Source organism: Theropithecus gelada, chromosome 4, assembly GCF_003255815.1.
Source record: "Theropithecus gelada isolate Dixy chromosome 4, Tgel_1.0, whole genome shotgun sequence".
Classification (NCBI taxonomy): domain Eukaryota; kingdom Metazoa; phylum Chordata; class Mammalia; order Primates; family Cercopithecidae; genus Theropithecus; species Theropithecus gelada.
Window position 1 is genome coordinate 169,349,592 of NC_037671.1, and position 14,438 is coordinate 169,364,029.

Below are 14,438 nucleotides of genomic sequence, written 5' to 3' on the forward strand. Positions count from 1 at the left end.
ATCTAATAAACATCTGATATACTAGATTTTGAAGGAAGACATGGAAATGAAGCGTCAAACATTGGATCAGCTGAGTGAGATTGGCCAGGATGTGAGACAATTACTTGATAATTCCAAGGCATCTAAGAAGATCAATAGTGACTCAGAGGAACTGACTCAAAGATGGGATTCTTTGGTTCAGAGACTAGAAGATTCCTCCAACCAGGTACTTTTTGATTTAGATGGTATGTTGTACCATGAAGTAAACATTTAAAATTTAAATGTTCAGGTTAGTTTTAATTTGTATGAAATAAAAGAGTAGTAGACAAACTAAAAAGTTGGTTCCTTATACCTGATGAAAAATTGACATGTGAAAATTGCCTTCAGTTTTCTAAAGTAAGTTTTAATAGATTCTCTTAATATCCTGTAATTTAATTCATAGTAACTGATTACACTTAGCCAATAAATAATTTAAACATCTTAAATCTTAAGTAATCTTATTAATCTTAAAAATATTTTAATGAATTAGTCAAACATAAAACATTGGTTTGTAGACAGATGTTCTTAGCAGCATTATTTATAATAGCCAAAAAGTGGAACAACTCAAATATCCATACACAGATGAATGGATAAACAAAATGGGGTGTATGCATACAATACAATATTATCTGATAATACAAAATAATGAAGTATTTACACATGCTACAACATAGATGAACCTTGAAAACACTATGCTAAGTAGAAGCAGCCAATAACAAGATTATATGCGCTATGATTCCATTCACAGGAAATGTCTACAAGGGGAAAATCCACAGAGACAGAAAGTAGATGTGTGGTTGCCACTGGTGGAAGTGGGGAATGGAGAGTGATGGTTTATGGGTATGGGATTTCTTTTTGGGAGTGATAAAATGTTCTGGAGACAGAGTGTGAGGATGATTATACAACTGTATAAATATACTAATAACCATTAAATTATATATTTCAAAGAAAATTTTATAGCATGTGAATTATATCTCAATGAAGTTGCTATAAAAATTGAAATTTTGGATGGCTTTTATTTCAGGTGACTCAGGCTGTAGCAAAGCTGGGGATGTCTCAGATTCCTCAGAAGGACCTTTTGGAGACTGTTCGTGTAAGAGAACAAGCAACTACAAAAAAATCTAAGCAGGAACTGCCTCCTCCTCCTCCCCCAAAGAAGAGACAGATCCATGTGGATATTGAAGCTAAGAAAAAGTGAGAAGAGATAGAGTAATTGTTCAAACTCAATATTGTACATACTGTATTTTCTACTTGGTGCCTATTTCGTACTAATCATTAATCATAGGCAAGTCTAGACATAATAATTATCATTATTATGAAAAGTCAACTACTGAACCACCCACCGCCCCTGTCTTCTGAATATTCTACTTGGCACCAGCTAAGCATCTACTTGGATAATTTTATTTATCCTGTGTTCAATTGGGAGAACTCTGTGATCAAACCTTTCTTCCTTTCCCGTCATTCTCCTTGGAAGGATATGATTGTCCATGACTGTCTTTTTATTCTTTCTTTCACTGTTCACAACTTGACAGTTTTGCTTTAGGTAGACATCTGTATTTTTGGTGAACCTCTTTCCTCCTCTCACCATTAAAAAAATCCTTAATTCAGGGAAATAATTCATTTCTAGTGTCCTTTTTTCTCCCCTTTCTCCCTTATTCTTTTTCATGTTTTGTTGTTTCCTTTATTAATTTCTTTGTCAGATTAATTAACATATTCTTTGTATTTGGCTTAAAGATCCATCTTTGTCATAAAATATTTCTTTTAGTCTTATTGATTCAAAAGAAAACTCAGGATTTCTTGAAGAAGAATAATCACAGCTGACATATATCGAGCTTTTACTGATGTCAGCTATTCTATTCAACTCTACTGTGTGCAGGTACTGTACCTGACATGAACCACAGCAGGTAATCCTCAAAGCAGTCTTTGAGTAGTAGTGTTATTCTCTGCCTCTTATAGTAGAATCCTATGCTTGGGTAAATGGGCAATTATTTTGGGCCTGAATAAAAATTATACGTTTCTCCAACTTAGCTTTTGTTAAGAAAGCAGCATTCCAGTGTTACCAGATGGTTTTTATTTTGATAATAAGGCTATGTTTCTGCCTCCTAATAGCATCTCCTTGTAGGACAAGCGTACCTCTGAGTTGCAAGCAGCAGTTGTGGAACCTTTACTTTTGGAGCCAAGACAGCACAGGAAAAAGATGCTTCTAATGTTAATATTAGCATAGATCTCACATTTCCTCAGTGGATATTATCTGCCAGGTGTATCTGGCAGTGTATCTCTCCAATACTGACTTTGTGCATTTGGAAGCACAGAAGGTTGTCGAAGACTAGAGTACATAACTGTGAAATCTTAAACATGACTGTATTGTATAGGGTACTTTGTGCTGCAAGAAACAGAATACCGTGCCCAAAGTGTCTTAAACAATGAGATCATTGGTAATCCCATATTACAAAAGTTCTGGAGGTAGGGAAGTTCTGTTTTAATGGAAGGGTGTGGTTCAGCAACCCTTCATCTGCAGTTTCTTGTCATTCTTGTCATTCTTGTCATTCTAAGGCTTTTACCCTTACCCTTGTCTTCTTAGCAGACTTCTGCCCTGCTCTCCCTGATCCCCTGGTGCATGGGAAGTTGAAACTATCTGGCCTTTTGAGTCTCTGTAGTTGTGTTTTGGGGACTCCAACTGCAAGGAAGAATTATGGAGAGAGGGTGTCTGTCGTGTGGGCAACCAGCTGCGAGGATGCCAGTTATCAACTCCACCACTTGACTGATGCAAACATTCCTTCAGTGAATTCTTGGATGAATAGAGGCTTGAATATATCCATTCATTACAGTTAAATCTCATTATTATAGAAAGGTCATTTTCATGCTCAAATTCTGCCACCTCTAAGTCTACCTACATGTGTTAGCTGTTTTGGAATGATAGGGAGAGCCACATAGCCTTTTTCAATATGTGACCTCCTGAGCCTTTTATATCCCAGTTTTTATTGTCATAAAGTGCAGGAGATCCTTAACCATTACTATTAAAATGGTTTCCAGACCCTTTTATATCTTCTGTCTGCTCTGGAAATCACTGTTAGTTTGCCTTAAAATGGACTACCCCAATAATCGAGGGCCTTAAATGACTGCTTAATGCAGTGCCTAGTTTAAAATATATGCTTAAAAAATGGCGGCTCATTTCCACTTCTCTTTGCTTGGTGCTGCTGTGGTGGTGGTTTTTACCAGCTCAGGGTACAGTGGGACAATCATTTCCTAGAATGTAGATACCTGTTCCTGTGACCTGCGATCATTGCGTCACTCTTGCCTGTATTCAAAGCAGTTGCTGACTGAGTCTCCAAGGTCATTGTAAATGTGTGATTTTTAGATGACCGTCTCTTCTCTGAAAGATTAAATAGGAAGCTGCTGCTAAGATGACAGGAGGAACATATCCCTGTTTGAGCAGTACCTTGACCCCAGTTATTTATCTAGAGCATCACAAAATCCCTCACATATTACAGGGAAAATCTACCTTGATGAAAAGATAAAATATTCATAATTCACCGGAAACACTTTAAGCAAAGTTTCTCACAAGAATCAGCAGTAACGACTTGTGCTTAACATACCGAGAAGCTCTGTGGGGAGGGTACTAGTTAAGAAGACAGATAGTCTTGGTTTGAATCCCAGCCTCACCCTTTGTTAGCTTTGTGACATGGGACAGTTATTGAAAACCTCTGTGAGTACAGTGCCTTCATCTCTAAAGGGGATCATAATAGTGTATACTTCATAGGGTGCTGGTGAGGATTCCTTGAGTTAATAATAGACATAAAACACTTCGATCACATCAGTGATCGTGGCTCCTCTTGTTCCTCCTTGCTGTGGTTTTGACCAACCTTCTCAACACCTGTCAAACCTGTCCCTTCGTCTTCCTTCCCACTGTTACTATCTTAATTGTGACTCCTGTTGCTTCACAGCCTGTTCTCGGCTCTTATCTCTCTTTAATGCTTTCTCCTTGGTGAACAGTAAAGGATAAATAGAATCATGTCAGTTCCATGCATAGAACTCTTCCTAAGCTCTCAGCTGCCTTTGGGTTAAGTCCAAACTCCTTAATACATCCTGCAGGGCCTTCCTGTAGCTGGTCCATGTGATTCTTGGCCACATCGTCAATTGTCCCTCCCTTGTGAGTTCAGTACTCATTATTCCAGACACGCCTAACTAATACTTGCAGTTTGCAAGATGTGATCTTCCCTTTGTTTCCTTTCCCTTGGCAAGGGAAATTCCTCAGTATAATGCTGTCGTTCTCCTCTAGGAAGCCATCTGTGCCCCGATTGGATTAGAAGCCACTCCTGTGAATTCCTGGAAATAGCATCCAGCAAATTCTTTTGTTATTGCCTGTTACTTTCCATTGCTTACTAGACTAGAAGCTCCTTGGGAGCCGAGATTTTTATCTGGTCCACTTTCATATCAAGAGTCCAACCCAATGCCTGACATTTAGTAAGGCTCAATCATTACATATTGAACAAAAGAAGATGTTAACCTTAGGAATGTCTGTACTTGTTCTTTGCTGACGATCTAACCAAATCTGGTTTTTATTATCTACAAGCATTTATAAAAATACAAGTGATTCTTTGTAAAGGTAAACATTGTTTTAATATATAAAGTTTTAAAAACTGTTATTTAAGGCCAGGCATGGTGGGTCATGACTGTAATCACAGCACTTTGGGAGGCCAAGGCAGGCGGATCATGAGGTCAACCTGGCCAACATGGTGAAACTCTGTCTTTACTAAAAATACAAAAATTAGCTGGGCATGGTGGCGGGCACCTGTTATCCTAGCTACTCGGGGGGCTGAGGCAGAAGAATCGTTTGAATCTGGGAGGCGGAGGTTGCAGTGAGCCGAGAAGCCATTGTACTCAAGCCTGGGTGAAAGGGCGAGATTCCATCTCGAAAAAACAACAACAACAGCAACAACAAATTATTTAATTATTTTCTTCAATTATTTATTAACCCTATAATATTATTACTTTTTTCATATTTTTAATTGGAAATATATTATCTTATTTTGCATCATTACCCTATTTATGGGTTGCTGTTTTTGGGGGAGTGATAAAAATTATTCCTGATGAGCATTTGGGTTGCTCTTTCTGGGGTCAAGTAAAACAATAGAAGAAAACATGACAAATGGTCACCTCTGAATCTTCAAACAGGTTTGATGCTGTAAGTGCCGAGCTGTTGAACTGGATTTTGAAATCAAAACCTGCCATTCAGACCACGGAGATAAAAGAGTATATGAAGATGCAAGACACTTCCGAAATGAAAAAGAAGTTGAAGGTAAAAAACATAAACCACATATATCCTACTGCAAAAATAGTTCATCATGCTGGATTTTCTGCTGGTATAAAGACATTATGGAATTCAAAAGCCTCTTGTAAAATAAATGTAGGCAGAAGGTAGCTTTTAGTACATTGTAGTGAATTTTGAATCCATTCATGCTAGCTGTCATCAGATCCCTATTTGGAGGAGGGTTTTGTTTTCATCTTTATCACTCATGGAGATGTATAGTGAGGAACACTTCTTATGGTGATCCAGTTAGTGGTACTACTTTTTAGTTAGTTTAGATCACTCTTAATCTAGTATCTAATAATTTATGACTTTATATTAACGTTATGCTGAAGATGTTTTGCCTTCAGAATACAACAGACTATTTTAAATCAAAAAGTGTCTTCAATATATTTTCTTTAGAGTTGTAAAAAATAAATACAATTAAAAGGTGTGGGATCTTAGCCCTGCCGCTTTCCATGCTTATGTGTGTTTCTGAAGAGTGTGATGGGAGCTTGTAGAACTTTTTTGTCCTTGGTGCTCATACGTCTCCTACACATTACTACAGTAACTATTTGGGCACCTGGTGTAAGTCTGCAATGGTTTTTGTATCAACAGTGGAGTTTCATTTTTAAATAGTTTGGAGGATATTTTAAAAACAAGATGTGCATAAATATCTAAGGTTTAAGTTGGAAAGTGGTGGGTGAAATGGGTATTGAGATGAGGCTGGCATTGCGGGTGTCTCCCTGCAATCACAAAGTCCAGAGGGCGAGGTGGTCTGAGCTCGAACTTGCAAGAAGGCTTAGGGCACACCAAGCACAGGGAGCTGTTTTCTTTGTCCAGAATGACGCACCTTTCTGTGTGGTTGAAATGTCCCCACTGCAGGAGGCTTCCCTTAACCTCACTAGAAAGAGTTCAGTGATTAATCTTTTGACTTCATGTGGCTTTGGCCATGTCTCCATGAAAGCCCTTGCATTTATGCTGTTGTTTGTTTATATGTCTGCCTGTTTATATGTCTGCCTGTGAGGGCTTAGAAATTGAAGATAATTTTCCATTGCACCCTTTTTATTCAGCACTTGATAAAGCTCTTGTAGCTCATGGAAGCGGAGTGTGATGATTGTGGGTAGGCGGGGGAATGGGGATGTTGGTTGTGCAGGGAGCAACTTTATCAGAGCCCTCTCTGCACAGAGAGTTGGGAAAGCCAGAAGTGGGGCCTGTGTTACATCATTTCATATGCTTCTCACAGTTCTGAAAGATGGATAGATGATTTTAATGATCACTGACCACCCAATTCTAAAAGATATTCAGGTGGCAGAAAATTTAGTAGTAACGGATCTTCATGGAACAAGTTCCACAAAATATTGATAAAGTCAAGTCTATCCTGTGACCCAGGAAAATTTTATTGGCAGAAGTTGTTACTATATTTGGGGGGATAAAGTATGTAAGGCGTGATTGGCGTTCCTTTGTGTTTCATTTAATATTTATCTAGAAGTTCATTTATTTTGTTTCAGACGAGTAGTAACAGATGCCAAAGATTTGGAAAAAAATATATAAAACAAAGAAAATTTCAGCATTATTCTAATCCCCTATTTTTCTTGCAAACTGAGGAAAGATCAACTTATTTTTCTTCTTATTTTTATTATTTAGTGAAGGAGTATCTTGTTCCAACAGATGAATTACCTGGGTGGAGAATCTGTAGTCTAGTCTCTTGCCATCTTAAGAGGAAGCAAAATATCTACTTGTAAAAAGGAGACAATTGCCTTTTTCTCGAGTTTGATGGTGACTTTTACATTGATCCTTAGTTAGACAAAAGTAAATGGTGTTTCTTAGAATCTCTTGCTAATATTCCTTGATCTTTGACTATAAGAAGGTTGTTCTACCTAGTCACAATAAACTCTGTGAAAATCAAAGTAGGATAGCTGAATTTATTTGATAGCACTTACATGTAAAGAATTTAGAATTGGGATTCTTCTCTGGATTGTCTGGTTGAGGTAATATGGGTTCTCAGAAATTTTGATTTTGTTATGATGGATACTATTTGAATAGTTAATATATAAATATCAGTTGAGGATGGAGGAATGGGAGAAAATTCAAATACTGAGTTGTGTGCACATATACTTGTGTTTGTGCATGTATACCTGATTTTACTTGCTTCATTCTTACTAGTTCTGGAAAGAATTTTGTCTTGGGAATATCAAACTATAGAGATAAAAAAATGAAATTAAGAAGCATTTCTCAAACATAAAGAACAGAATGTGGGCTGGGCTTGCCATGGCTCACGCTTGTAATTCCAGCACAAGGAGGGAGGATTGCTTGAGCCCAGGAGTTTGAGACCAGCCTGGGCAACATAGGGAGACCACCGTCTCTACAAAAAGTAAAAAAAAAAAAAAAAATTAGCGGGGCATGAGCTTGCACTTATAACTCCAACTACTCCGGAGGCTGAGGTGGGAGGATCCCTTGAGTCCAGGAGGTTGAGGCTGCAGTGATCCACGATTGTGCCACTGCACTCCAGCCTGGGTGACAGAGTGGGAAACTGCCTCAAAGGAAAAAAAAATGCTTTGGTTTGGGTTCTAAAGCATATTTTCTATTTTCATTATTTAAAAATTATGTATGAAATATGATTGTGTTTGAAGTTTACATTAAACCCTAGACTTAATATAATGCAAACAAATAATGCTGAGCCTCAAAATATTTCTATCCATTTTTCCTGTTTTCTTTCTTTTGAGATGGGAGTTTTTCTCTGTTGCCCAGGCTGGAGTGCAGTGGTGCGATCTTGGCTCACTGCAACCTCTGCCTCCCGGGTTCAAGCAATTCTCATGCCTAAGCCTCCCAAGCAGCTGGGATTATAGACAAGCACCACCATGCTTTGCTAACTTTTGTATTTTTAGTAGAGATGGGGTTTCACCATGTTGGCCAGGCTGGTCTCAAACTCCTGACCTCCAGTGATCCACCCCGCTCAGCCTTCCAAAGTGTGGAATTACAAGTGTGAGCCACCATGCCCGCCTATTCTTTTGCTTGTTAGTTAATTTTTGTTCAGCAACCTCTGTCATAACACATTCAATTCTTTTGACTCAAATCATTATTTTTATGGCATGGAGAACTCAGTGTATGTATGTAAATAGATATACTGGATCTAAAACATAATTTTAATTATTTCCTTCTGATAGGAGCTTATAATTATCATGTACATTTTTTTCTCATAAAAGAAACCAAAGTCTTTTAGTTGCTATGATTACTGTTTGAATTTACCTTTTCAGATTTAAAAAGAATGTAGGAGGGACATTAAACCTAAACATTTAAAACAGCAATATTATATTGAGAAGAAAGTTTTCAATATTCTTATGTTGGGACTTCATTTGCAGGCATTAGAAAAAGAACAGAGAGAAAGAATCCCCAGAGCAGATGAATTAAATCAAACGGGACAAATCCTTTTGGAGCAAATGGGAAAAGGTAAAATCCTTGATTTTTTTTTCCCCATATTTTTCAGATGGTGGCATCGAATAATATTACAGTTTGCCCTGTTAACTATTTTGCTTTAACATTCTAATCCTCTTTTGGCTAGATAAATGTTTTCAAAAATGTTTTTAGGCAGCAGAATCTTTTAAAAAATGAAATTTTATTCTGAAGCTGATTGTAAAAAAACAGATAAAAGCAAAGTTTTTCTGATTTTATATGGGGTCGGGGCTGGACACCCTGATACCTTAGCAGAACAGTTAAAACCCACTAGCATAGTAGATTTTAAAACTGTATCCTTTGGGATTATATATTGGGAATTTGTTTTGCAGGGGGGTAGCAAAAGAGAACTTTATTTGGCAACATTTGGGAAATGAAGTTATATTAAATTCATCAAGAGTTTTTGATTTTTGGTAATGTTTAATGCATTATATTTACTATATTTATTTACTACAGTATTTTTATAGTTAAGTTTGATAAGGTGTTACTTGTATATGAAATTTTTAACTGTGTCCAAGACTTTTTTTTTTTTTTTGGCTGTAGCTCCCAGTGGCTTAGAATAAGCTAAAAATTAATATTCTTGCTGTGCAGTTTTGCATGTGAATCTCTCTTTGTTCTAGAGTAATGTTGAAAGACATTTCTTGCATTCCATGTACCTTGGTCTAATAATAGTTAGCACTTTGGAAGGCTGCTGCAGCTCTCCTTGACACTGGTACAGATATCTGTATAGAATTAGGAATATTAGTTTGACAAGAGTCTTCAAAGCAGTAGCATTTAATTTTTTATTGTTTGACTTTTTGTTATGGAAAATATAACTACATAAAAGCAAATAGAATACTATAATGAACTTCCTTGTATCAGTTACCTAGTTCAATAATTGACAATTCTGCCGTTCTTGAATTATCTATACCTTTACTCGTTCCTCAGCCTCTCAAGTATTACTGTTTTTACAGTTTCCTTGGAAATAAATTTACTTACATTGAAATACATGACTTAGCTGTGCTGTTTTGATAAATAGATATACCTGTGTAACCTACACACACACATCACTATGTAGAAAATGTCCACCTTTCCAGAAAGTTCTCTTTCGGGTTAGTCTCCTTCCTCCCTCCAGAAAACAACTGTTGATGTTGTTTTGACCTTAGATTATTTTGCTTCCAGCCTTTAACAGATATGTTTATTTATTTAGTAGGTATACTGGATGTGTATATACACACACACACACACACACACAAACATATATACAAACACAAACATATATAGATACATACACATACACATAAAATACGGAATGTAAACCATGTGGACAGTGTATGTCCATTTATTTTGAAATTATGCAAATGTATTGTCAATCCATATATTATTAATAAAGGTTAATTTCTTCCTTAAATAAATTAAATAGAATAGTATTTAATACTTTCTTTCAAAATCCATTCTAGCAAACTGTCTTAGTTGTCCTGCCTGTGGGCATCCCACTTGGAGGTTTCTCTTTCTAGTATTTACTTAAAGAGATCCAGAGACACAAACAGATGATAACTTCCCTTGAGATGCTGGTTCATTCAATAATTATAATGCATTGGATGTTGAATTTATTTCCTTTACAAGCATAATTTTTTTTACTTCTACCTCAGCAAGTGACTCTGACTTTATCTGATGTGAATATGGGATAACTTCTTGAATCTGTGCACTGAATTTACTCCCATTTCTGTCAGGTTTTCAGCAGTGTGGCAGAATTATGAAGATGGGGGAGACTTGATGTAGATGAGAAGTTGGTGCAAGGTGATGTTACAGTGAGAATAACAGTGATTGGGGGAAGGACGAACTTGGATTGTCCTGTCCTTTTCTAGTTTCTTATCCTTGGGAAAGTCTTGGAACCCTTGCGTTTCTTTGCCTTGGTGTCTGGAAAGTGAGGGAGTTTATTAGCTGACTCTTAGCTATTAGTTTATCCGCTGACTATTAGTTTATTAGCTGACTATAGGCTTTGGTCCATAAAATTTTACCATAAACGGGTCCTAAACAGACACATTCTGGACATTGAATTCACATGAAAGTGCTACTTGCAAAAGGCCAAAGGCAACACTGGAGAATAGATGACATGGGGCTTTTGTCACCTAATATATACTTGTACAATTTCACAGGAAACATTTTATATTTTGTATTATCAATTGTTTTTCAAGCATTGGTGAAATTAGAAATACATTCCTTAGAGGACCCTAATTCTTTTTTGTTTTAAAGATGCATCTGTTTAAAAAAATTTTTTTAGGACAACAGTAGCAAGCTGAGAAATGGGGGAGCTGAACTGAATAAACTCTGTATGTTCCAGTTCAGTTAGGGAGGCATGTCAAATTCTTCAGTAGAACCCATGTTTGAATAATCATGTCACTGTTTTTCTGAAACCAGTTCCATCAAACAGCCCACCATAGCCAATTCTGATAGGTCTTTCCTGCCTAATGCATTTTAGGTAAGTTTTGAGATATGTCATCGAGCATAAAAATGTTTTTAGAAAATAAAATAGCATGAGGCTGGGCGCAGTGGCTCATGCCTGTAATCCCAGCACTTTGGGAGGCTGAGGTGGGTGGATCATGTGGTCAGGAGATCAACACCATCCTGGCCAACATGGTGAAACCCCGTCTCTACTAAAAATACAAAAATTAGCTGGGCATGGTGGTGCGTGCCTGTGATCTCAGCTACTCAGGAGGCTGAGGCAGGAGAATCGCTTGAACCAGGGAGTTGGAGGTTGCAGTCAGCTGAGATCGCACCACTACACTCCATTCCAGTGACAGAGCAAGACTCTGTCTCAAAAATAAATAAATAAATAAATAAATAAATAAAAATAATTAAAATAAAATAATGTGTTTCATTTGACTTTCACAGCTGATATACTTGGTTTTCTTTGTTTAGCTTATCTTGTTCCTAGAGATCCTCATCTAATAAAATACAGTAGTTGGACATCTGGCTAACATGGCTTTATGAGTTGATACTCATTGTGTTTGCCTAAGCATATAAGCCCATGAAGTTTGGTGAAGGTTCTATGTTTTGTAAACATTTCCCTTGATTCCAATAGTGATAGACTGAGAAATGTAAAGTCAAGTGAGACTAAGTGGCAGGAATGTGTTCTATTTTCTCTCTTTTAGATAATTAATAAAGTGATATGCTGTTGATTTTGCCTTTTGACTAGTTGTTGTCTAAGAACTCTGTGTTTTATAGAAATAGAAAATTTTAAACTCTGGATCTCTGGGAGTAAAACAACTATTTTTAAAGACAATGGCAGTTTTCCTTTTATAAGATGTAAATTGTGTTTGAATCATTACTGGACATCACTGTAACCAGCAATATCTCAGGATTAGAGAAGGGGAGATTCAGATGTTTAAAATCAGTTTAAAGAGGCAAAATGAATGGCTTATAAGACATTGTCAGTGAAAAAATACCTGAAGTTGTTTTAACTGCCCTTGTTCTTGAAGTGAGCACCTCTTTCCAGTTTTCTAGATGAGTAGTGATAATTTTCCATCTCAGAAATTTTATTTACCTACTTAATTTTCTTCCTGGATTAGTATAAATTGTCCAACCTAAAGATGATGTGGCTGGTGTTACTATTCCTTTGCCTAACTAGGATAGAAATGATAGGGTAAAGGCACAGCCCATATCTCCATTGTTCAGATTGTTAGGAAAATGGTGATTTATTTTGTATACTCTCCCCATTAACAGGGATAATGCAGCATGGCTTATGGTGTGAATGCTTTGTTTATGTCTCATATTCTCTTACCTGAGAGATAGTGGTGAACAGTGAGCTTCTGCAATTGACATAGGTGACACATTCAAATTACAGCATGATATGCCCTCATTTATAATTTTTAGTGGACACAGTGTATTATAAAATTTTCAAAGTTTCATTGTCTGTGGATCATACATGACTTTTTGCTTTTATGCCTTTTTTTTTTTTAGTTCAAGCTCTCATTATCCTAGGTTTTGATTATATATGTTTATAAAGCAGGATTGTTTATTGCCTTCCTACTCAGTAAAAATGTGAAGCCATCCTTTCAGTACGCATGTTCTCCTCTTAATAGAAAGATTCCTTTGAAGATTTCCCAGACTTTTTCATAGTCATTTTAGAGGATTTGAAGGTATTTTAGATTAAGGGAAGGACTATGATAAAATCTATTATAATATATAACTTTATTATTTTTAGGAACATTCTCTAATTTTCAAAAATATCGGACAAATAACATGATAAGATTTCAGTAATAAAAATGGTGGCATTGTTTTCCCTGATGTGTTTCTAAAGTAGATCATCTTATTGCTGCCTCAGTCTTTTGGTATTTGCTTATTTATGTGCAAGGTCTCCAATGGGCTTATGATGCTTCTAGAGCCTGGCTGCTGGCTTAATATTCCTGGACTCACCAGGTTGCTTCCCAGCATAAGGCATTCTCGCCATTCATTTCTTAATTTATACGACACTATGCTTGGGTCACCAAGACTTGAACTGCCTCCTAGTTTTTCTAGCCAGCTGTTTTTTTTTTCTTAGGACAAAGGGTCTTCTTTCTGAAGTCAGGGGCCTAGGCAGATCAAGGTAGTTGATCTTATTTCAGTGGCTCAGGTGATAAACTAGCAGAGTGGAAGGATGGTATGGATGGAAACATATATTACCTAGAAAAGGCAGTGGCTGAAGTTCTACTGATGTGCCCTTTGCAATAGCCGCACTGCTCCTGAATTGTTATTTTAAAATGTCTTCCTTCTTTGGTCAAGGAATTGAAATAAGCGTAATTATTTTTAAGTGCATCATTATACATTTTTGTTGTTGTATTAAAAGGGACTTAAGAAAGTGATCATTATGTGTGACATTGCCTCACTATTCTGAATGTTAGAATGTTTAGAATAAATTCAAGACGCATTTTGTAATATATAGACTGTTTGCTTGTTTTTCATGACTGCATAGAAGGCCTTCCTACTGAAGAGATAAAAAATGTTCTGGAGAGGGTTTTATCAGAATGGAAGAATGTATCTCAACATTTGGAAGATCTGGAAAGAAAAATTCAGCTACAGGAAGATATAAATGCTTATTTCAAGCAGCTCGATGAGCTTGAAAAGGTCATCAAGACAAAGGAGGAGTGGGTAAAACACACTTCCGTTTCTGAATCTTCCTGGCAGTCCTTGCCAAGCTTGAAGGATTCCTGTCAGGTAAGGAGCCAACTGTCTGGAACATGGAGGAATTCTGTGTGCAGTCCCAGAGTTAAGGAGGGCTTCTTGTATCATGAACTTCAAATTAATGCTGCCCTGATTAACTTCCTGTGAGGATGTTCATCTTCAGTGAGTTATGTGACCATATTTTCTCTTCCTTAGCGGGAATTGACAAATCTTCTTGGCCTCCACCCTAAAATTGAAATGGCGCGTGCAAGCTGCTCGGCCCTGAAGTCTCAGCCTTCTTCCCCAGATTTTGTCCAGCGGGGCTTCGATAGCTTTCTGGGCCGCTACCAAGCTGTACAACAGGCTTTAAAGGATCGTCAACAACAGCTAGAGAATGGTAAACCCAACAATTTTAATATCTCCTCTCTCAGTTTGCCTTAATGTAAACATGACTCCCGACATTTAGAACTTGAGTACGCTTGCTTGCTTTGCACCAACCTTCTCCATTTTCCGTTGTGCCTGTATTGTTCAAAGTCTTAAAGTCTCCTGTATTCAGATT

General features: G+C 37.0%; 1 protein-coding gene across 2 annotated transcripts in view; it reads left to right on the forward strand.

Moving 5' to 3' along the window:
- Window positions 1-14,438, forward strand: part of UTRN (utrophin) — a 581,550-nt gene that overhangs the window by 157,682 nt on the left and 409,430 nt on the right. For both annotated transcript variants that reach the window (XM_025381643.1, XM_025381644.1), the window contains exons 16-21: window positions 26-205; window positions 1,043-1,212; window positions 5,194-5,317; window positions 8,668-8,755; window positions 13,692-13,933; window positions 14,096-14,276. In XM_025381643.1, the coding sequence (XP_025237428.1) occupies window positions 26-205; window positions 1,043-1,212; window positions 5,194-5,317; window positions 8,668-8,755; window positions 13,692-13,933; window positions 14,096-14,276 (985 nt within the window). The remainder of the gene's footprint in view (window positions 1-25; window positions 206-1,042; window positions 1,213-5,193; window positions 5,318-8,667; window positions 8,756-13,691; window positions 13,934-14,095; window positions 14,277-14,438) is intronic.